The sequence below is a fragment of the Octodon degus genome, unplaced genomic scaffold (genome assembly GCF_000260255.1).
Source record: "Octodon degus isolate 3935 unplaced genomic scaffold, OctDeg1.0 scaffold00121, whole genome shotgun sequence".
Taxonomy (NCBI): domain Eukaryota; kingdom Metazoa; phylum Chordata; class Mammalia; order Rodentia; family Octodontidae; genus Octodon; species Octodon degus.
The window spans coordinates 7,702,590-7,727,416 of NW_004524697.1; the positions used below are offsets into that span (position 1 = coordinate 7,702,590).

The 24,827-nt window shown below is 38.3% G+C and overlaps 2 protein-coding genes across 5 annotated transcripts in view; one reads left to right on the top strand and one right to left on the bottom strand.

The window, feature by feature from the left end:
• Nucleotides 1-23,665, bottom strand: part of Clcn3 (chloride voltage-gated channel 3) — a 113,837-nt gene extending 90,172 nt beyond the window's left edge. For 2 of the 4 annotated variants that reach the window (XM_004640240.3, XM_004640238.3), the window contains exons 1-2: nucleotides 23,152-23,665; nucleotides 10,808-10,983 (exon numbers count right to left, since the gene is read on the bottom strand). In XM_004640240.3, the coding sequence (XP_004640297.1) occupies nucleotides 10,808-10,967 (160 nt within the window). In that variant the 5' untranslated portion in view covers nucleotides 10,968-10,983; nucleotides 23,152-23,665. The remainder of the gene's footprint in view (nucleotides 1-10,807; nucleotides 10,984-23,151) is intronic. The other 2 variants (XM_023700103.1, XM_023700102.1) reach the window with 2 other exon arrangements.
• Nucleotides 23,607-24,827, top strand: part of Nek1 (NIMA related kinase 1) — a 227,734-nt gene continuing 226,513 nt past the window's right edge. Inside the window, exon 1 of the mRNA XM_023700104.1 lies at nucleotides 23,607-23,679. The gene's annotated coding sequence lies outside the window, so the exon portion shown is untranslated. The remainder of the gene's footprint in view (nucleotides 23,680-24,827) is intronic.

Consider the following 24,827-nt stretch of genomic DNA (forward strand, 5'->3'; position numbering starts at 1 on the left):
CTCTTGGGAGGCTGTAAACAGGTGGATCACTATGAGTCTGATCTAGTAGGGAGACCTGGAACACCCTGTAGACCCTTTCCTAAAATATAAGAAGAAGCACTTAGTACTTCTTTCATTATAGTTATTTCTTTACTTCAAAAATTAGTTCTCATCTGATTTCCTCTATACCTTTCTGCAGTTGTTTCTTTACTTTAGACGCTATTATTTCAGAGATTTCAGGTTTGTGATTTCCAATTTCTTCTATGCTATTGTCTCCTGCATTTGTTCTTGGTGGGCTCAGGGCCTGAGACTGCATTTTTCTCCTTCTCTTTGTCATTTTGTGTATCACTGTCTTCTGACCTTTGGTGTACAGCTTTGGTAGAGTTATTACTTTAGCACCAGGTCAGGATCTACCAAGTTCAAACTCGTCCAGTTGGGTGTGGCCTGGGTCTGGCTGCTGTGCTCCACTTCTTCCTGTTGCAGCCCTTGGAAGTGAACCTGCTATGCAGGAAGTGATCCCACTCTGGTGAGATGTTCTGCTCCTGGATCAGCTGTGTGGGTCTTGCATCTAGACTCTTTGCAAGGAGTTCTGCTGCAGGGTTCCACCCCAGACCTGTCCGATGGAGCAAGTTCCACACACACGCCTGGCCAGGGTACAGGCTGGAATGAGGATCCAGCGGACCAACAGGTGGTCCCACTCACACACCAGGCCTGGGCACTGATGGGAGTGAGGATCCAGTGGGCGCCTGGCAGGCCCACTCACACGCCATGTCTGGGTGCTGGCTGGCATGAGGATCCAGTGGGCCCCTGGTAGTAACCACTGACACGTTGGGCCTGGGTACTGGTTGAAATGAGGATCCGGCAGGCCCCAGGTGGCCCTGCTCACACACCGGGCCTGCATGCTGGCTGGAATGAGGATCCAGAGGGTCCCAGACAGTCTCACTCCTAATATGGTGAATATTCATAACTTAGCCTACATTTTAAAAGTAACTGTTGCAGGTCCCAATAGCTTGTAGTAGTAGAAAGAGATTTTGAAAAAAGACAGTATGGAAATTGCTACTTAAACAATATACCAAAGTATTCTTGAAACCTAGGTATCTTATGGATAACTTGAAGAAAATGCTTTACTTTTAACTTTTTCTTAATTTCTGTGGTAGTTATTTCCTTTACAATTTATCATAGCTAAAATTCTTATAGCCTTGTTTTATGGAATACATGTTTTGGAGCTTTTGTTAATTCTTTTGAATCTTTTGGTAGATACAAAATTATTCCAAATAAAGACTTCCCACCCTAAGGCTGGGGATATAGCTGAATGGCACAAACACCTGCCTGGCAAGGGCAAGATCCTGAGTTCGATCCCCAGTACCACTAAAATAGCAGCAACAACAATAATAATGCTGCTTTGAAGGATCAATAGCAGGTCGTGTCCACCCAAGACTTCCTACCTTGCCCATGGATATACTTTTCACTTTTCACTAACAGGACTTCTGGTAATTCGTTCCATTTTTTATGGAACTCACTATCAAACCTCAACAAAATAATAATAAACAACGATTACTTCAAAAAAACTAACCTGGGGCTGGTGAGATGGCTCAGTGGTCTAAAGCACCTACTTAGAACAAGCTAAGCCAAGCAAAGCACAGGGACCACGGTTCAATCCCCCAGCACCACATGCCAGCCCGTCCGCCCCCTGGTGGGCTGAGCTGGCCACACACAATAAATAAATAAACTAACCTTTTGCCCAAAAAAAGAATATACGGTGCACTGAACATCCCATATCCAAAATGCTTAGGACCAAAGTGTTGTAGGTTTCTAAATTTTTTCCAGATTTTAGAATATCTGTATGAGATATATTGAAGACAAAACTTGATTATTCTTTTTTTTTTTTTGCGGAACCGGGGATTGAACTCAGGCCCTTGCGCTTGCCAGGGAAAGGCTTATTCCACTGAGCTATCTCCCCGGTCCCTATTCTTTAAATATTTATTTAATTGATACAGGGTATTCCTCCGCAGTTCAGATTCATAGTGATCTTCCTGTTTCAACCTCCCCAGTGCTGGGGTTACAGGCATGTGCCACCATGCCCAGTTCCGAGCCCAGCATGGCATGTGGTACCAGGGATCGAACCCAGGTCCTTGCGCTTGCCAGGCAGGTGCTTAGACTGCTGAACTACCTCCCTACCCCCTCCCACTTGATTTTAAACAAAATTCCTTTATATCTTAAGCATACTGGATACACAAATCTGAAGGAAACTGAAACAACATTTAAAGTAATTTTGTGCAGAAAATACTTTCTTAGTATGGAATTTTCCATTTACAGCATCATATACACTACAGCTCAAAGAGTTCAGATTTTAGGGCATTTCCTATTTTCAGATGAGGAGTATTCAACCTGTGCCAAATAATAATGATGTCCTTGTAGAATTAAGTCCTGGGATAGCAGGAGATGCCAATGGATATTATAATAAAAGCCCTGAAAAAAGTTATTGCTGTTTATACCAAGCAGACTCCAAGCATATTCATTGCTGTATTTGACAGTAACCACTTTAAAATGTTACTCAGAAACTTACCTAAGTAACAGAAATAGGGACTCAGCAACTGGTTTTCTCTTTTGAATACTATGGCAGTTTCTTGCCCTGTCTCAGTATCTATTGTACTTTTAGTAACTTATTTACTTTGTTTCTTACACGAGGGAGACAACATGATGTTTATACATTTGAGTCTGATTTATTTCACTTACAAGTATGGTCTCTAGTTGTATTCATTTACCTATAAAAGCCTCAATTTTATTTTGTTTTACAGTTTAGTAATCCATTGTATAAAAATACCACACCTTTGTTATTCATTCCTTGGTTGATGGGCACTTGGGTTGTTTCCAAGATTTAGCTATCATAAATTGTGCTGCTATAAACGTGGGTGCACATATATTATAATAGTATGATATTTTTAATTCTTCTGGGAAGATACCCAAAAGGGGAATAGCTGGGTTGAATGGGACCTTTAATCCTAGTTTTCTGAGGAAAAATGGGATCTCATCTTATTAAAAATAGCTTTTGTACATCAAAACTTCTATCACCAATTTTTCTGAGAAAATCCACATTGATTTCCATAATGGTTGTACCAGTCTACACTCCCACCCACAGTGGAAAAGGGTTCCTTCTTCCCTTCAGCCCTGCCAGCATTTGTTATTCGTTGTTTTTTCTGAGGAAAGTCACTTTCTGGGGTGAGACAGAATCTGAGTGTAGTTTTAATTTGCATTTTCCTGAATGATGTTAATGAAGTTAAACTTTTTAAAATATATTTATTTGGCATTTGTATTTTTTTATCTGAAAAGTGTGTCCATTTTTGGATTAGGTCTTTGAATTTTGGAGATCAGATTTTTTTTTTTTTTTTTTCCTTCAGAATTTGGGATTAAACTCAGGCCCCTGCACTTGCCAGGGAAGCGCTTATTCCACTGAGCCATCTCCCCACCCCCTTTAATTCTTTATAGTCCTAGATAGAAATCCTTTGTCTAAGGGGCAGTTGGCTAGATTTTTTCTCAGTTTGTGGGTTTCTTTGCACCCTTGTTGGTAATTTCTTTTGATGTGCAAAAGCTGTTTTTAATAAGAAGAGATTCCAATTGTTAAAGTATTTTCTGTGCAGTTTGGTTTTTGTTCATGAGCTCTCTGCCTACTCTTATGTCTTTCAGATTTTTATCTACGCTCTCTTCCAATACATTTAGTGTTTCCATGTAAATATTTAGATCCTTGATCCATTATGACTTTAGTGCATGGTGATAGACATGGGTCTAGTTTTAGTCTTGGGCAGGTAGAAAGACAGTTTTTCCAGCACCGTTTTTTTTTTTTTTTTTTTTTTTTTTTTAATGTACTTAGTACAGGGTCTACAAGGTGTCATTACACAGATCAGACTCACAGTGATCCTTCCTGATTTTCAGCCCCCCAAGTGCTGGGATCACAGGTGCGCGCCACCACACCCAGTCCCAATTGTCAACTCAGCGCGCCCCAGGGGCGGGACTAGCAAAGCAGGCTGGGGATGGAACCCCAGATCCCTGCATTTGCCTAAGCAGGTGCTTTAATCCGCTGAGCTATCTGGCCGGCCCCCTCCAGCACCATTTTTAAAGAAGCTCTGCCTTCCAGTGAATATGTTTGGCTCCTTTGTCAACGATGATGTGGCTGAGTGTGTGGAACTGTGTTTGCAGCTTCTAACCCATTCTATTAATCCTCAGGTCTGTTTTTTGTCAGTACCATGCTGATTTTATCACAGCAGCCTTGCAATATACTTTCAAGTCAGGGACTGTGATGCCTTCTCCTTTGCCTTTGCTGCCCAGTATTGCCTTTGCTACTGCAGGTCTCTTCTGTAATTGTGCTACTAATTTCTATTAGTTTATTGAAAGGAACAATTGGTGTTTATATGTTTGATCAATCATACATGTCTGGATCTGGTAATCTAAGCAACTATTTGAAGGTAACAATATACAATGCAATAACTAGCATGTTGTTTTGAAATTCTATTTCTTTTTATCAATTATTTCCTTTAAAAACATACTGTGAGTCATTTCCTTACCTAGATTTTCTTATTTAGCTATTGCTGTAAGGCTTAAGAGACAAATTTATTGTCTTCTCTTAGTATGTACTGGTACCATTTTTAGGATGTTTCATCTCTGCATTTTTTGTCACTTCAATGCGTTATCCCTTTGCTTCATCACTGTCAAATACTCATGCTAATGAATGAATTTTACGTATCTTTATAAGCTGCTTCACATCTTTTTTGAATAAAGAATATTATATGTAATTAAATTAGTACCTCGGGTTTTACCTAACAATTAAAAAAAAAAAAATAACTCTGACTAGTACAAATTAACTAGGGTTAGCTCATTTCATCGTGTTGATGGCATACTTCTGCATCTATGGCAGCAAGGCCTGGGCCCTGCAATTTGAGGTGTCCTTATTTTAAAAGGTGTCCTACAGCTGGCCAGCCACTTTCTGGCATGGTCATTCTACAACACTTTGCCAGGAGCTTTCTTCTGTAATTTCTTATAGACAATTAATGATTACCCCATCCCAAAGGAGTATGAGGTGAATAAAGTTATAAACACTTGAGCTTCCCTATTTCAAAAGCTCAACATCTGAGATGTTCAAAACTGTGAAACTCTGACATGACATCAGAAGTGGAAAATTCTGTATCTGACCTCATGTGATGGGTGACAGCCCAAACACAAGCATACTAAAAATATCTGTGTAAGACTGCCTCCAGGCTTTGTGTCTAAATGAATTTCATGTTTCATCTTTGGTCCCTTACCCAAGATATTTCATTACATATATCCAAATATTCAAAAATTTGAAAACATTTAAAATCTGAGATGTTTCTAGACCTAAACATTTCAACTAAGCAATACTCAACTATATTTGGAAAAGATTAAAATAATTGCTATAATATCTTTGTATTCCACTGTCAGTTATCAGCCAATTTTTCAAAAATTAGAACACTTCAATGTGCATTATAATTATCAACAAAACTTTTTTTCCTTTAAGGTTATTGGTAGAAAATTGAAAGAGTTATTAGGTCTCTGTCTGCAAACTAAGGGTGGCACCCTATACTGTGCTATGTGTCCTCATTTTAAAATCTCCCTCAGGGCTGGGGAGATAAGTGTGGCAGTGTAAGTGCCTGCCTAGCAAGCACAAGGACCTGGGATCGATGCTCAGTACTGCAGGCCGTACCAGCTCGGAGCCCCAGGCACACAGTGCTGGTCACTGAAACCAAGCATGGTGGCACATACCTGTAATCCCAGCACTGAGGAAGCTGACACAGGAGGATCATTACGAGTCCAAGCTGTGTGAAACCCTGCAGCAAATAAATTAATTTAAAAAGAAAAAAAGATGCCTCAACTATAACTTCCTCTCAGTTCTGTACAAAATCTAGAAATTGGGAGGGATTCTTGACACTGGCACTTCAGAAAAGATTAAAATTTAAACTATGTAGCATAACCATATTATTAACATGAATTAACTATTGAAAGTTAACTTTTTGGACACATTTTTGACTATAGTTTTAACCCTTCATTTTTATTTTTTATTTTTATTTTTATTTTTATTTTTTTTTTTTTTTGCAGAACCGGGGATTGAACTCAGGTCCTTGTGCTTGCCAGAGAAGTGCTTATTCCACTGAGCTGTCTCCCCGGCCCCATAACCCTTCAATCTCAGTACAGTATTACAATAATTCTAAAGTTATACCAATGAATAGTCATGTGCTTTATTTCTTTCTTCCTTTTTTTTTTTTTTTTCAGTACCAGGGATCAAACTCAGAACCTTGCATTTGTCAGGCAGGCGCTGCTGAAGTATATCCCTGGCCCCAACAAAATGTTTTTCGTTGTTTGTTTTTTTTAACACTGGGAATTGAATTCAGGACCTTGTCTTGCCAGGCAGGTGCTACTGAGTTACATCCAGCTCCATAATGTGCTTTATAGGGTAAAAATTATACATGAACACAAGTCTGGCAATAAAACCTTGGCTTTCTCCATTGCATGAAATGAATGTTTGTATAGTCCAAAGAAACTGAATTATTGACTAAAATGACTCAGTTGTAGCTATATTTAATAAAAACATCAAAATTTTCAACCTTTGACTAGTTTAAAATAACAGATATTAATTATTCATCACAAAGACAATTTCTATCTTTTAGAAATGGTATGATCTGCTTCATTAGCATGTACTCTCAGTTGGCGGACGTCTACCTTCACCCCTAGTACCATGGATGGAACCCAGGGCCTTTGCATTGAACCACATCTCCAGGCCTTGTTTTAACGTTTATTCTGAGACAGTATTTCACTAAGTTGTGGGGTCTGACTTCAAACTTAGAATTCTCCTGTCTCAGGCTACTGAATACTAAGATTATAGCCATGTGCTACTGGGTCCAACTCATCTTTTTTTTTAATTACTGCGTATTAGTTATACAGATTAGTGGGTTTCATTTTGACATATTATTACATGCATATAACATACTTTCATCATTCTCTCCATTACCTCCTCTCCCCTTTTCCTCCCCTCCATCCTCATGCTCTTCTGTAAGTTTCTCTATTACTTCATGCTTTCTTCATGAAGAAAGCTGTCTCTCCTTCCCTCCGACCTTCTGTCTCTCACCTCCTTCTTCATACAGAGGACACATTCAGTAGGCAGTATTTGACTCTGAATCTTGCTTATTTCACTTAGCGTAGTGGTCTTCTGTCCTGATTTTCTGCAAATGCAATGATTTTGTCCTTCTCTATGGTTAAATAACATTCTAGTATATATTTATACCACATTTTTTCTCTCCATTCATCTGTTGATGGCCACCGAGGCCACTGCCATAGTTCAGGTACTATGAATTATACTGTAATAAAAGTGGGTGTGCTGCTATCTCTAGAATATGCTGGCTTTCTTTCAAGAATACACCAAGAAGTGGTACAGTTGGACTGAATAATACATCTGTTTTTAGACTCCATCTTCCCCCACATCCTTGCAGTGTGTGGGTGGGTGGGTGGGTGGGTGGGTATGTGGTACCAGGGATCAAATTCAGGACTTTACGCTTGCCATGCAGGCATTTATGTTGCTGAGCTATATCCCCGGCCTCTTTTTTTATATTCTAGATATGCATTTTGACTCAGGTGAGATACAATATCAGTGTAGTTTTGTTATTTTGATAATGGTAAAAGATGTTTAAAATTTTTATGGACTTAACAGCCATTTGTACTGCTTCTTTGGAGAATTCTCTGTTCATTTTCCCATTTAGTGATTGGGCTGTTTTGTTTTTTTAATTTTGGTATTGTTTTGGGTCCTCAACATATTCTGAATATTAATCCTCTGTTGAAAGTGAAGCTAGCCAAATTTTCTCCTACTCCGTAGCCTGTCTCTTTACTTTCCTTTGATGTGCAAAAGCTTTTTAAAGTAACTTAATCCCGTTTGTTCATTCTTGCTATTGTTTCCTGTGGTATTCCTGTTCAGGAAGTCTTGGCATAGGCTAATGACTTCAATTATTTCCTCTGTTTTCCTCTAAGAGATTCAAAGTTTCAGATCTTACACCTACATCTTTACTCAACTCTGAATTAATTCTTATACAAAATGAAAGATAAGGGTCTAGTTTCAGTCTTCTGCATATCTTCTTCTGTATATCCAGTTTTCCCAGCACTATTTGTAAAGAACCTCTCTATTCTCTAATGTATATTCTGGACGTCTTTGTCAAGGATCAGATGAAGTTGTGTTTTTGTTTCTGTGCCTCTATTCTGCTGCATAGGCTATGTATCCATTCCAGTGACAGTACCACCTTGTTTTTGTTATCAAAGTCTTATAATATATTTTGTAATCCAGATTTGCGATACATTCAGCACTGTTCTTTTTGTTCAGGATTACTTTTAACTATTCTAGGTATTTTCTGCTTCCATATGAATTTTAGGATGAACTTTTCTAATTCTGTAAAGAATGTCATTGGTGCTTTGAGGACCACATTCAGTCGGCAGATCACTTTCATTAATATTTTTTTAAGAAGTATTAATTCTAGTGATCTATGAACATGGGAGCTCTTTTTGTCTTCTACTGCCTTCTTCAATTTCTTTTATTAGTATTCTGTAATTTTCATTGCAGAGATCTATCCTTCCCTTGGTTCAGCTGATCCTTAAATTTTTCATTCTGCTATGTTTGAGTCTTTTTTTTTTTTTTCCCTAGATGGAGTCAGCAATTGCTCTGAGTTCTGAGCTTAGTTAGCCCCTCTCCAAGATAGCTACAGGCCAATGGTCCTCTCCTGGGGGACATCTGAATCCCAATACCTCACTAGCCCCTGCAGTCTGCTGTGTCTACTGCACCATCCACTGTTGTGCTTCTTCATGAGGCCTCTGGGGTTGCCCATAGTCACCACAGGTCTTCAGGTTCAAGTTGCCCCTTCCATGCAGTGAGTCCAGGCTCAGGGAGATGGCATTGCCTGCTACCTCTCCCTTTTTAGTTGAAGTTTCTCTCTCCATGGGTTTCAGTTCTCACTTCAGATCTTTCCTAGGTTCCAGGACCCATTTCTTTCCTTCTTCTACTCATATTGCTATATTCTAGTGTCTGGACACCAAATCTCAGAGAGGACCTTTCTCTGCTGTTCTTGAGTCTATTTTGAACGTAATGGTTTTCTTGATTTTTTTTAAGCTGGTTCGTTATTGGTATATTTATATTAGCTTTTTTTTTTTAATGTTGATTGTGTGTCCTCCCACTTTGCTGAATTTGTTAATCAGATCTAAAAGTCATAGAGTGAAGTTCTTAAGAGTATTCTAGGTTAAAGGTCATAATTTGACTCAATTCTTTGTGATTATATCACACTTGTTTGTCTATGATTAAACCTAGAGCCTTAACACTGTAGTAAATCCCTAGCCTTTGTTTCATGAGACCAGGTCTTAGTAGTCATCCAGGTTGGACCTGAATTTGCAATCTTCCTCCCTCAATCCCTCAGTCTTTTTATTTTATTTTTTTAGAGTATCACAAAGTCACTAAACTGCCCAGCCTGGACTCAACCTTAAAATCTCCCTACCTCAGCATCCCCAAATGGTGGGATTACAGGCATGTATCATTACCTCTGACTGCTTTTCTTTCATTTTCATGCCTGTTAGACCAAAAGCTACAGGTACTAACTGAACAGAAGAGTTTAGAACAAATACTCTTCATTTCCTGTTTTTTCAGAAAATTGTTTCCATTTTCCCCATTCAGTATGGCATTGCTGGTCTCATTTCTGAAATTCTCAAGTACATACCTTATACTATTTTTAAAGCAGGAGCTATATAACAAGTATTTACTGGAGCTAGCCAAGTCCAGTGCAGTTTCTCTCTTACAACATGAATCCTAATCCAGATGCTATGTCTGAGTTCTAGACCTATATCCTTTTCGGTTATGATACTAGACAGGCTACTGACAACTAATTTGAATGCTAACATAAATGGAAACTGCTTATGTTGAGAAGACAGAGTCTACCATAGAAAAAGGGTTATTAATACAGGGAAAAATAAAAATAACTACTACCAGAGTCTCTTTCAGTAGCTAGTCACTCTCCTAAGGACTCTATGGACTTCATTTATGTGTTAAGAACTCTATACAAACATAAGTCTCACATGTTCATGAAAATGAACAGATTAACAATAACAAAGAAAAAAAATGTATCACCGGAACAGCTAAATAAACTGCAGTATATTTACACAATCAGATACAATATAGCAGTAGGAACACATTGACTATAGCTATACGGCACAACACAGATCTCAAAACACAAGTAAAAGAAGCCAGACTTAGGAATATATATATTATAGTATGATTCCACTGATACACAATCTATCTAAAAAACTCAACTAAACAAAAATTAAAATAATAATTATCCATGAAATTGAAAGGGAAATAAAAATCTTGGAGTGTTGGTTTAATTTCCTGACTTAAGGATAGTTGTATGAGTTGTATTCACAGTGTATGTATTCATCAAATTTTATACCTGTGCTTTAATGATTGTACTACTCTCCATATTACTCTTTATTAAATTTAAATGTTTACTCATATGGGTAAATGGTTTCAAAGGGGGGAGGGAGTTGAAAATATTTTAGAACTAGATAATTGTACAATAAACAATTCTTGGTGAAAACAACTCTTGTCTCATACCTGACTTTAGAGAAAATTGTTTCCAATTTAAATATCACTGACATACACGTTAGCATAGTTAAGTTTATGCTATATGAATTCAACTCAATTTTTAAAAAAAACTATACTAACCGTCAATCCTAATAAACATGTATACTTTTTTGGTAGGTATTATTGACTATAAATACCGAGTTACAATGCTAAACTTACCAACTGCTGTGTCACCATCTAACAAATTGTCATCTTCAGAAGTCTGAAAGTCCATAATAACACCTGCTCCATCTAAAAGCTCCTCATCACTACTCGCACTTGTTATACTGTTGTAGCTGTTTCTATAGTAGCCTCTATGGAACAGCTGCTCAGACTCCATTTAGCTGTCTGATTATCTGGAAAACAGGGGGGAAAAATGGTTTTAACATTTTTCCAACATACAAAAATCATCTAGCTTAATATCACAAAAGCAAAGCTTTGCTCTTTGCTTTTAAAAAAAAATGCTAAGTTCATTCAGTATAACAATAACTACCTTGATTATGTTAAATTAAATTTGTGAGGTTATTTAATAATTTTTTTCTCATGCAGCTGTAAAAACATAAAAATTTCTTCACATAGTGGTACAGAACAATTCCCATGCTCAAATAAGTTTTTAAAAAGTGAAGTAGAGAAATGCACTTATGCTACAATTTATGTGGGACACCCCTGACAAAACAAGGGCAGGAGTAAATGCTTGTGTGTGTACAGACTGTGAGAGGATTTCCAAGAACGCTGCTCCAGGAAAGGGAGCAAGATGACTGAAGCACTAGGTTGGAAAGGCAGACTAGCCCTCTGTAGCACTTCATCAAGTACAGTACTAATTTTAACAGTACTGTATTATAAATCATTTTTCTTTCTCCATTTTTAAATTTAAGTTTAAATCCTCAGAGCCCACATGAACTGAAATTTCAAACCTCAGAGGCCACATTAGCCATGTAAAAAAATCAAAGAAAATCAGTTACAATTTTCATTTTTCCAAAGCAGGTAAAACTAAATGAGTTATGTTTTTATTGTTGTTACTCACTAAAAACAAAATTACCCTGATATAGACTGATTTTTAAAATACACATATTTACTCAATATCAAAAATATGACTTCAGTATCAGTGTTTCGACATTACAACAGACTTGTAAAGTATGTGTGGTGTAGGACTTGAAAGATAGGCATAAAACTAGTAAAACAAGTAAGGCTTGTAGAACAAGGCAGATTAGACAAGTCTCAACAGTTATATTACAGAAAATAAGATAAGGAATGAAACCAAGCCTATTCCAATTCTAGTGCTCAATTCTAGCAGCAAATTCTAGTACTACAAACAAAACTGTTTGAAGACCATCTTTCATACTCAGGAAATTTTCCTTCTGCATGTACAAAAATAACTTCAAGGAGCCTTCACAATAAAAAAGTATCTATAAAGTAATTTTTTTAAAAAATAAAAGACTAATAACTATCTTCTTAAGAGTTGTATTCTATAAATTCCTCCAAACTTGAAGATCACTACAAAAAAGGTAACACTTCGAGAGTTCTTAGTGTGGTCTAGGACAATAGCTGTCATAATGTATGGGCAATAAATGTCAAATTAATCAATGAATGAGCAATCAGTTTTCAGTAAACAAATGCACTCTGCAACAATATCAAACTGGTTTTATTAGAATATCAAAATTACCACATCAATTACAAAGGAAAACATAAATATTCACTGCTCTGCAACTTCACAAATGTCATATAGTTACCTTCACCAAAGACAGCCTATTTTATACTAAGGTTGTTAGTATATTAAAGTAAGTTTTATAGTTAAATGGTAAAGATAGAAAAACATGAAAATAACTATTCATGCTAAGAATTCTGTACTTCCTCTGAGACAACCAAGTTATTGACTCTTGTGTAACTAGCCAAAAGGCTTTTTTTTTTTTTTTTTTTTTTTTGGCAGAACCGGGGATTGAACTCAGGCCCTTGCACTTGCCAGGGAAGCACTTATTCTACTGAGCCATCTCCCTGGCCCCCCAAAAGGCTTATTAAAAAACTAAACTTCAATAGTTTAAGAATCATTTAATTTGTATATATCAAAACATGTATGATTAAGGGGCTGGGGAGATAGTTCAGTAGAATAAGTGCTTGCCTGTCAAGTGCAAGGGCCTGAGTTCAATCCCTGGTTCGGGGGCAGGGGGGATGTATGATAAGACTTGGCAAAGAATACTGACATTATTCTTGACTTCTTTTAAGCTGATAAGGGAAGGGTTTGTGTAATAACATACATACTTCAGTCCATGTTACAGGCTACACAGCATTGGGAAAGCATTCTAAAATAAGGGGTTTTTTTGTAGTACTTGATCCTCAATTAGAAAATCCACACACTCCTTCATATCCTCCCACAGAGTCCCTTAAAAACTACTGCATGATAACTGGAAAATTAACTCAAACTTAAAAAAAAAAAACTCATTTCATAACATCAAAATCTTCATCTCTATTCTGAGCACACAACTTGGGTCCAAATAAAATAATTAAACCCAGGCCTGAATAGATACTATTTCTCTAAATTTCCAAGTAAAAACAAAAAAGACTCCTCTTATTAACCCAGAAATTTATCCACCTATCCTATCCAATGAAGCAGACATTAGCCATACAGTAGCCACCCTTGAAACAGAGCCAAGTGCAAACTGAGACGTGCTCAAAGTGTAAAATACCTACCAGACTCCTAAAACAACACACACACAAAGAAAACCAAATATTATTAGTAATTTTATATTTGATTACAGATTAAAATAATGTTGGATATTCTGGTTTAAATAAAATATTTTATTAAATTGAATCTCACCACTTTCTTTTTTGCAATATTAACTGAACTTTGGACTGGGTTGCATCTCTAACCCGTTTTATTTTTTCAGACAGTCTTGCTAAATTTTGGCCAGACTGCTGCGCTCAAACTCAAAATCCTACTGCCTTCAGATTCCCAGCATCCTAGGATTATAGACGTATGTTACTAGGCCCACCTTACCCCTTTGATCCCCTTAACACTGCCACTAAAAAAGTTAAATTACACACGTGGTTCACACTTTAAGCGTAAAACATTTTGAACAACACTCCTATACAATATTTAAATTTTCAGGGGCAGATCTGGGTGTGGTTTCACACACCTGTAATCCCAGCTCTTGAGAGACTGAAGCAGGAGGGTCACTGTAAATTGAGGCCAACCTGGACTACAATGAGTTCAAGGCCAGCCTGAACTCCACAGTGAAAGCCTGTTTCAAAAAGATCAAAAAATTTTTCTAGGTAAAACCTTGAATACCAGCATTAAAATTTTTCAGATTCTAAATTCATTTCCCAGGCCCAACTGACAGAAAGAAAAAGGCTATTATAAAAGAACAGGTGGAAAAAAAAAAAAAAAAAACCACAGGTGAAAATATTCATATTAAAAAATAATAATTTAAAGTCACCTTTTCTTTTTAATTCATTTTTAAAATACCGTAATAGATACACAATAGCTTGCAAACATATTCCTGCAAGTGTAGAGGTAACACGTGAAATCCACAGGAAGGATAAACCTTAGTTTACCATAATTCCTCAATGACCTATGTGCAATCATCTAAATCCCCTCTAATCACTATCTATACCATAGTCAGTACTGTTTCTCAAAAACTATCGGAGCTGATCAGTATTCTTGCCCCATTTTATGGATTAAAATCTTTGAATCATTTACCACTGCTTTCATTTACCACTAACTCATTATTAACACAGCAGACAAAAAGCCCTGCTGCCTGGCCCCTGCCTACTTTCAAACTTAATTTTTTAAATTAAGTTCATTGATACAATGTACATATATATGTAATGATCATATTCATTTTGTAATGTACACTTCTTAGAGTAGTTTCACTTCATTAATCCTTCAATCTCAGTTCTACCTGCCCAAGGCCTTTGTCCGCCCTCTTGCGTGGAACATTCCCACTCCTCTTCATCTAACTCTCTTATTTGTTCTTCAGCTCTCATATCAACAATTTCTTTATTGATTTCACAGACTCTGAAAGCTTAATATATGCTACTTTAAACACTTCAGAAATTCACTCAATATTTGTATTAAATATAACCACAATCATGAGGAAGCTGTGACACAAAGTGTAAATAACTTGTCCAAACTCATGTACCTAGTAGAAAAGCTTCCATGATCTACATTAGCTGGATCAAATCTTCCCTAACTTAAGTCAATTTTTCTCATAATTAGTTTCTATAGCACTCCTTCACAGTACTTACTGTAACTGTAATATTATTTTGTTAATGTGTCTGTCCTCCCTTCTAGACAGTGTGGCAAGTTTAGAGACCAATTTTTGTTCAATGCTGCACACTCAATGGTTACACAGTATGCTGACACACATTAGGGATAAATGTAGCACAGTTCATTTAACTATTCACCCACTGAACAACATCTGGCCTTTTCTAGTTTATTATTAATTATTAATAAAATTGCTATAAATACCCATGTGCAGGTTTTTCTGTGAATGTTTTCATTTCTCTGAGATCAATACAGAAGAGTACAACAACTGGGTCAAATAGTAGCCAGATGTTTCATTTCTTCAGAAAAGTAGCTGTATCATTTTATATTTCCACCAACAACATGGGAGTAATGAAGTTTCTCCATATCCTTTGCCAGCATTTGGTACTATCACTATTGCTTGTCTTAGCTATTCTGGCAGGAATGTACATCATCTCTATACAATTTCATATGTCCCCTGCATGTCCTCTTAAGTGAAATCACAGTCCATGTCTTTTGCCCATTTTCTAGCTGTACTGCTTTCAATGTTGAGTTCCCTACACACTGCAGACACTAGTTAACTGTCTAATGTTGTTTCCAAATATGTTTTCATCTTTTAAGCAAACTCTCTTATAAGGCAAAAATATTTAATTTTGTTGAAATACAATTTTTCTCTATGAATTATGTTTTTGGTATCAAGTCAAAGAAATCTCTTCCCAGCCCTTCTAGTTTTCCTAAATTCTTGTGCTTATACATTTTTACATTTAAGTCTTGGTACATTTTTAGATATTCTTTGCATAAGGTACAAGGCAATAATGGCAAATCTTTTACAGCCTTTAATGATACAAAGGGCCTGCTGTATATATGCCGTAGGTTTGCCACAACTGGATAAGATATAAATTGAATATAAATCTGCATATGGATGTCCAAATGTTCCAGCACCATTTGTTGAAAAAGGGTATCTTTCTTACAATGAATTGTTTTTCCTTTTCTCCATGGTGGTATACATGTGTAATCCTAGCACTCTGAAAGGCCAAGGCAGAAGGATCACAACTCTGATCCTAGCTTGGGCAACTTGCTGACTTAGTGAGGTGATCTCAAAAGAAAGGGGGAATGGCGATGTTGCTCAGTGTCAAGGACTGGGTTCTACCCATAGCACTACTTGTACACATAACCCAATTAATCCAGTAGCATAATGTCTGACTAACACATATGAGGTTCTCAGTTTGATTCTCAGCACAGAAAACAAAAGGGGGGAGGGTATTTCAAAGTTCTGTCCTACTCATCTATGGGCTTATGTGTATGCCCATAGCCCATACCAGTCTTGCTTGCTGGAGCTATACAAGTCTTGAACTCAGTACACTGACTTGCTAGCTTTTTGCTTTTCCATATACATTTCAACACAGATGCAAATTTAAAAAATCTGCTTGGAATCAGAGAGTAGCTAGAGATGGACATATGCCAGATCACAAAGGGCTCACAAATCATGCTAAGAAAACTTTATGGGGCCGGGGAGATGGCTCAGTGGAATAAGTGCTTCTCTGGCCAGCGCAAGGGCCTGAGTTTAATCCCCGGTTCCTCAAAAAAAAAAAAGGAAAAGAAAAAAAAAAGATTTCAGAATCTTTATTCTGGGGCCGGGGAGATGGCTCAGTGGAGTAAGTGCTTCCCTGGCAAGCACAAGGGCCTGAGTTCAATCCCCGGTTCTGCAAAAAAAAAAAAAAAAAGAAAGAAAGAAAAAAAAAAAAGAGAAAACTTTATGTTCTTCTATGCACATGTGGAGCTATTAAGACTTTTTAAAAGAGAAGTCACATGATCAGATATGAATTTAGAAAGCCAATACTACCAGCAGAATAGAAGGCAGATACAACAGCCAAGAGACTAAGGAATTAAACATAGAAGAATTAGATGAGAGTAGACCTTTGAACAATTTTAAATGAGATCATAGAGCATGACTGAACTAAGACATAGCAAAACAGTGAAGTAAAGAGCTTTTATAAATGTTTAAGCAGACTTGATAAGCAATAAAATGTGGGGAATAGTAAAGCAGAAATCTAAGATATCAACTAAGTCCTGCTTGACTAGCTGGCTGAAAACAAATTTCTGTGTCCTCCAATTCACAGGACTCATGACCAGACTGTTCTTTCCAAAATTATGATTATACATTTAGGCTTCATTTTTCATGTAAAGTCAGACTATACTGAAGAACATAATTACCTTCACCACATGGATCTAGAACAGATACGAAACAGCACACCACCTGAATTTGGGGATGAGGGAAGAAAGATGACCCTGGAAAATGGTGGCATAAAAGACTCACAGGCTGAGGCAGGCACACAATAAAGCAGATTGGGTGGAACTAAGATTATGGCTATATTCCAAAGGTATGTTGATCAAGTATCTGAAAGCTGAACAGAAAAGTAGGTCACAATCAGGTTAAAAGAATTAATGAAATTCTTTGGAACAATAATCTCAAGAGTAATCATGGGAGATGAAAACTACAATTCATCTAGTCATTTGTATGTAAGAATCATTCTCAGTTAAATATTTTGATAAGCTTGTGCTTGGTAGTAGTCACTTTTTTTTTTTTTTTTTTTGTAGATAGGGTCTACTGGATCAACAGGGTCTCACTACGTACACTGGACTTGTAGCGATTCTCCTATGTTCAGCCTCCCAAGTGCTGGGATTACAGGCATGCACCACCACACCCAGTCTCAATAGCCATCTCAGTGCACCCTGGGGATGGGGCCAGCATGGCAGGCCAGGGATCAAACCCTGGGCACTGTGTTCTGCCTAAGCAGGTGTTTTAAGCCACTGAGCTATCTGGCCAGCCCTAGTAGTCACATATTAAAATGTCTCAATTTTGTCACGAATTTCAAAATAATTATGTGTTCATTGGGGCCAGGGAGATGGCTCAGTGGAATATATTCATTAATGCTTACAGAACAAACAAAAATATCAGAAACCACAAAAAAATTTACTGAATGACACATTTGTACAAACTTTTCAGTTTTCAGTAAATTTCAGCATAAATTACATTAATACTGTCCTCAAGGGGGATGTTATAGTTTTCTATATAGTAATATGTCCTGATAATAAAAGCTGTACACATGTCACTGAAGACATAAGAACAGTTTACAAGCTCAAAAAAAAGACCAAATTTGACTGTGATTAACAAGCTTTTTCTTAGACGTACTCCTGAATCAAAACTCAAAATGCAGCTTTTTATGGAGCAGGAAAGGAGGAAGTTATTTGAAGCAAATAAATAACCTAGGTCAAGCTATGGCGCTGAGAAGACAACAAAAATATTTGTAGGTAAGTACATTCTGAGAACAGCCCTGGAAAAGTCTTCCTAGCCAATAAGTTAAAGCACTCACATTTCCACTAGAAACTACAAAGGCATTTAAGCCTAAGAAAGATTTTTGAAAAAAACCTCTAGTTCTGAGCTGGGTGTGGTGGTAGGAGCCTGTAACCCCAGCACTTACGAGACTGAGGCAGGAGGATTACTCTCAAGTCTAGGCCAGCCTGGGCTACACAGAGTTCAAGGTCAGGCTGATAACACAGTAAGACCCTATCAAGAAAGTCAAATAAACAAGAAGCATGTTGAAAAAGTTTCTCAAATTTAATTTTACGGGGAATGACTCATTCCACATAATACCTGTTAACATCCTATAGTAGTAACATTCCTCTATTCTCTGTGATTCTTCCCCTAGTACATAAGGCACTAAAGCTGGCCTGGGGGTTGTTCGAGTAGAAGAACCTTAAAAAAAAAGAAGAACCTAACCATGAAGAAATTTTACCTGAGGTGGAACAAAGGAATGCTCTAAAGCTGGCTTCTAAGAATAAAATGGAATTTACGTAAGGAATGTACCAACAAGATTGAGACCTAGGCAAAGCTACCACTTAGTTTTGTAACTATTACAATAATAAATAATAATAGTGCTTGGGGATATCTGAGCAGTAGAGCACCTGCCTAATTTACACAAGGCCTTGGATTCAATCCCCGGCATCACAGACGTCATCATGATTATCACAGACCAAATGCCACAGTAAAAACAAAAAAGAACATATATTCAGGTACCACAGAAAAGAAAGTCAATAAATATGGATTTATGAGAAACTAGGGAAAGGTCAATGATTTTAAGTATTTTTCTTCCTCTATCTTTAGTGAAATGACTATCCTTTTAAGAAGTGGAAAGTCAACAGAAGGCAGTTGAAAAAGGAACATGAGGGGGCCCAGGGATATAGCTCAGTGGCATAAAGCCCCTGCCTGGCAAGTGCAAGGTCCTAAGTTGGATTCCTGGCACTGCCAAAAAAAAAAAAAAAAAAAAAAAAAAGTAATATTAGGGGCCAGTCAAATAGCTCAGTGGATTAAAGCACCTGCTCAGGTAGACAAAGGGGCCGGGAGTTCCATCCCCAGGTTGCCCCCCAGGGCGTGCTGAGATGGTGATTGAGACTGGGCGCAGTGGCATGCGCCTGTAATCCCAGCACTTGGGATGCTATAAAGAGGATCACGAAGAGTCCGATCTACATAGTGAGACCCTGTACATCCTGTATACCCTGTCCTAAATACAAAAAGAAGGAAAAAGGAACACTGAGGTAAAAACAAGTGGACACGCTGCATAGGTGATGCTCCCAGAATACATGGATAGAAATATCTGTAGTAGTCATTGAAACCACTGAATCCCCACTGCAAATGTGTCATATTCTTTCTCCAATCTGTCTCACTGATAGTTTTGTCTCCTTTTCATAACCAATTACAACACAAAATGAGAAAGATAATAAATTAAAAATTAGGCAGTTATTTACTAATGACCTGGAAACAGAATAATCAACCATTATTTCAAATTAAGTGGAAAATGGAAATTAGATGTATAGCACACACATTCTGAATAGCCTAAGTAATTAATCTGATTTGTATAAAGCTAATGAGACAATGAGGAGAGTATTTGTATAGTAAAGTAGCATAATATTTTTAAGTCTACATAAACCTCTGAAGAAATTTAATTCAATAATTGAATTAACTCAAAAAGTTTAAAATACAGTCTTTTTTAGGGCCGGCCAGATAGCTCAGCAGACTAAAGTGCTAGAGGTTCAATCCCCAACCTACAGTGCCAGCCCCACCCCTGGAGTGCCCTGAGACTGCAACTGAGACTGTGCGTGTTAGTGTGAGCCTGTAATCTCATCCCTTGGAAGGCTGAAAACAGGAGAATCACTACAAGTCTGATCTACATAGTGAGACCCTGTAGCCCCTATCCTAAATACAAAAAAATAAACAAATAAAATAAAATACAGTCTTTTTTCAAGCAAATTAAGATCTAATGCCATCAGGAAAAAGAGATAAGCGAACACACTATGATGCCATAGTCACTGATGTGGAATCAAAGAGTCAAACTCAGAATCAGAGAGTAGAAGAGTAGTTATATGGCCCTGGAAGGTAAGAGGATAACAACAGGGGAGACTCTGATCAAAGAATACAAAGTGGTAGTTAGGAAGAATAAGTTTCAGTGATTTATTGCACAGCAAGATGACAACAGTTGAAAAATAATATATCGCAAAAGACACAGCGGCAGTCTGAAGCAGAAGCAGGAAGATCACAAATCCAAGGCCATCCTGGATAACTCAGCAAGACCTTATCTCAGAAAAATATTTTTTAAAAGAGCTGAGGCTATAGCTGAGTGGCAAAGCACTTGTCTAGTATGCAAGGGTCCTGGCAAGGCTGGATCCCAGTAACCAAACAGTTTACACACACACACACACACACACACACACACACGGTGTACCTCAAAATTACTGAAAGAGTAACTGTTCTCACAACAACAAAAAACTTGACAAACAGGAGAGTGATAGATACATTAACTTGATCTGCTCTTTCTATAACATACACATTTATCAAAGTGTACATATCTGCATAAATACATATATGTAATCATGTGTCAAAAATAAAAACAAAGACTTTAAAGGGGGAGTTTAATATTAGATGATTTCTAAAAGGGCAAAGAGGGGCCAGAGAGATGGCTCAGTGGAATAAGTGCTTCCCTGGCAAGCACAAGGGGCTGAGTTCAATCCCCGGTTCTGCAAAAAATAAAAAAATAAAAATAAAAACAAATAAAAGGGTAAAAAAAAAAAAAGACACACAAATATAAGGCTCAGATGAAAAGAGGAGAACAATAATCCAACAGTAAGCTAACTGCAAAACATTGAGGCTTTAAAAACTAGATAAATTTTATGACTTTCAAAGACAAACCGGTCCCCTAAGAATGACAAAATAAAATAAATTTATTTAATTTAATTCAACCTTTCTGATCAATGCAGATGGGACACTACTGGTCATCCTCTTATATTTAAGAATATTTATCTTCAAGAATCAAAATAAAAACCCAAGCTACAATGTTTATACACAGATGTGAAATGTTCATATATAAAAGCTTAAGTAGTAGGATTACTTTTTCTTTCAAAAACACTTTTTCAAGAATTGCTGTAAATTGACACTATTATTATAATGACAAAGAAATGGGCAAATGGTGCCATCTTCTCATTCTGTCTTTTTCTCTAGAATCTGAATCAGTAGAAACTGCAGATTTGTGCTGCTGTACTCTATAGTACTGCCATGTTCTTGCTCTGAAACCATACTGCTGGGCCTGTCTCAGTTCTGACCCTTCGTATATGTAAGACATTAGAGAAGTTAACTAAATCTTGTTTTCAGTTTCTACATCTGTAAAACGGAGACTGTAGGAGTATAGCACCTAAAAGGAAGAAAAAGTACCTATTTCATGGAATTGGGGTAAAAATTGAGATGATCTACAAAAACTGCTTAGGAAACAGAAGGAAACATAGAATGCAGTCAGTTCTTTACACTGTAGATGTGACATGCCTGCTGACTACAAACTAAGCTGGAGGATCTACAAAGCAGTGAGAGTGGCCAAGCCCCACAGGATACTGCTTTGATATATGACCCACCTCAGAGATGAAATCTGACTTCCTGAGCTGTCTAAAAATTATTACCAACATGTCACAACAGGAAATGGTAAGCCTATCACCGACATGATCTGGAAAGTTGCCAATCTTCTAACATTAAACTTATAACCTCAACAAATCTGTTCCTCTGAATTGTACCTATTCAAATCCAGGTTAAATATTTACATCCCTAATGAGTTAAGTATGACTGACTAAAACATGCTATCGTACAATCATCATTACACTGACCTCTGAAAAAAGTTTTGAGCTGTCATTTAAGCAAAGAGTGTGGTGGAAAAGGGAAAGAAAAGGATGGGAGACAAACACTATAACAGAGTCTGTGAACGGTGGCTTCTTCTACCAAGTAGGGGTTGTTGTATATAAGCATACACAATTTTAGAAAAAAATCTATAGATAATATATGTAAGCCGTAAGAACTAACACCATAATAAGTAGTAGCAACAGTAACATCTTTTAAGATGAAAGTCGACAATAACTACATAAGCATTTAAGGTGCCCCATGTACTCCTGAACTCAGGACTATTTTGTGCTGACTTATAAAGGCACACAGAACTGACAGATAAAATTAATACCATATAGAGCTAATCAGAAAAAACAATCTAAATTAACTCTTTCTAAAGGGAAAAATATTTCCAGGAAGTCAACAAACAATAACATAAGTTACAATAATGACACAGGAACTGGACTACCTGGCTCTAAAAGTTAATGTTTATATACTGAACTTTTTAATTATATCTACATAAAGATAGAAAAGTATGCTCACTATTGATTCAATTGTCATGAACAGGATTTTTTGCCATAGTCAACAAATGTAAGCCTCTATTAGGCATCACGAAGATGTAATTATCTTCTATGTGTTCCACAGTTTTCAAGCGCCATACAAATAAACCATATCCCATGAAAAGTTTATTTCTGAGACCCTAAAATAGTTTTTGGTCCAACGAGTTTAACAAGAAAACACAAATATACAAGCAAACTGTTTTTATATACTCATATAAATCTAAAGATAGAAAAATGGATACTAGCTATATAAACTTGGGCAAATCTAGTCCAAGTAAAAACCACGCTCTCACTTCGAAATTAATCTTTTCCTGGTACCGACTTCCATTCTACTCAAAAGTTCCTTCGACGGTTCCCGAAGGAAACGAGCAAAATTTTAAAGTACGAGAGTCCACGCGGAAGCAGGATGGACCGAACACCACGCAGGTACACCTGCGGGAGGAAGCATGAACGCGAGCCCTGGCCTCACGGCTGACCCGACCTGTGAACACGACAGCGAACGCATCCTCGCCGGTAAGACGCAACTCACCTCGCGGCTCAGAGGCATAGCAAAAGCGGTGGCTGTCTGGTGCGAGGCCTCTGGATGCTGCATCTGTTTCAAAGCTAAAACCTAGCTACCGGGGGAGCGTCACCTGGAGAAAGCCTCACACACAACCAACACTGTCGCGAGTTAAAAGGTACCTGGTGTTTTCTACTGAAGCGGTTACGTAAATTTTGCCAGGTGGGATTTTTATTTTTGTCCTCCTTCAAACATGGGAGCAGCATTAGGTTTAAATCCTCTTGTTTTGAAGGACCCTAGCGTCAACCTGCTTCTGTCCAAAATTAAAAATAAAAATCCCCAGCCTCACTTCCCTCTCAAAATTCTAAAACTGAATCCATGGTCCAACTCGGGAGGTAAAGAAGATGACTTTCAAGCCGCCACACCCCCCCGTCCACATTTTCCAGCCTGATTCCGGGTTGCGGGCGAACTAGAACTGAGAAGGGGCTGAGGCTCCGGACGGAACCGGCCCTGACCCGCGGAAGGGGAAGAGAGCGGCAGGAGTCCGGGGTCCGACAGGTACGTCGCCAGCGTCGGCGCGTGACGTTACCGCGCTGACGTGACGGCCGCTCAGCGTCAGGCCGCCCCGGCGCAGCCTCCTCCGGCCACACTCGGAGGCACGTCGGTTCCGATTGGGCGGAGTGGAAACGGTGGGCGGGCTGGGACTGGGCCTGGAGGAGGCGGAGCAAGCGAGCCCCGGAGGGCCGAGGGTGGGAAGGCCCGCCTGGGCGGGCCGCGCACGTCCCTCACGCGTTGCTGTTGGCGCCGCGGGTGACCTCGGCGGAGGACCCGGGCGGCCGCGGTGGGCGCGGCCTGTTGGGTGGGAAGCGCCTGGGCGCGCGGCGTCCCCGAGCGTCGCGGAGTTCAGATTCCGCCTCTGCGAGAGGTCGCTGGGCGAGAGGCGCGCGCGTGGGCGGGAGCGGCCGCCTCCGACGCCGCCATGAAAGCAAGAGCCGTAGTATAGGAGCGCTGGCCCTAGAATTTAAATGAAGAGTCATCTAATTTGCTTTCGAATTAGAACCGCGCCTGTTGCTGCCAGTGTGCACTTGTGAAGCGTTGCTTAAACGCCGTCGCCAATTATGTGTCTAACGTACATTTAAAAACAAAAACTGGTAACTCAATTTTAGTCATCGCACATTTTCAGAAACAACGCTAGAAATTAAGTATTTTGGAGAAAGTGTACAATTTGAGTTTTCTACGTGGTCTAAATTATTGTTCACAAGTGCATTTATTGTGCTCTTGTGTGTGTCTTTATCCCCATGCTCGAGGGCTGTATGCCTGCCACCTCGGGCTTGATGCAGGGGCGAATGCCTGGCCCCAGCTGAGCTTGCCAGTTAGCTGATGAGCAGGTGCAGGGTCTGCATTTCTTAGTTGGGACCCTGGGACGAGTATCGGTGTCTCTACTGGGTGGCAGAACCAAGACCCATGAAAGTCAAGTGCTTCCTGGGTAGATAATCCATATAATTTTTATATATGTGTATTATGAATCTTAGATATGTTTTGGTGTTTACAACTTTTCTGTAAACAGGTATATGCTTTACTGAATTTGTATCATACGTTAGTGGTTAGTGATTTAGGTTTGCTTAACACACAAGTTCTGGATTTGGAAGTTTCTTTTTAGATAACGGTTTCGTCATACAGTTAAGATCTGGCCTTAAGCATATTGT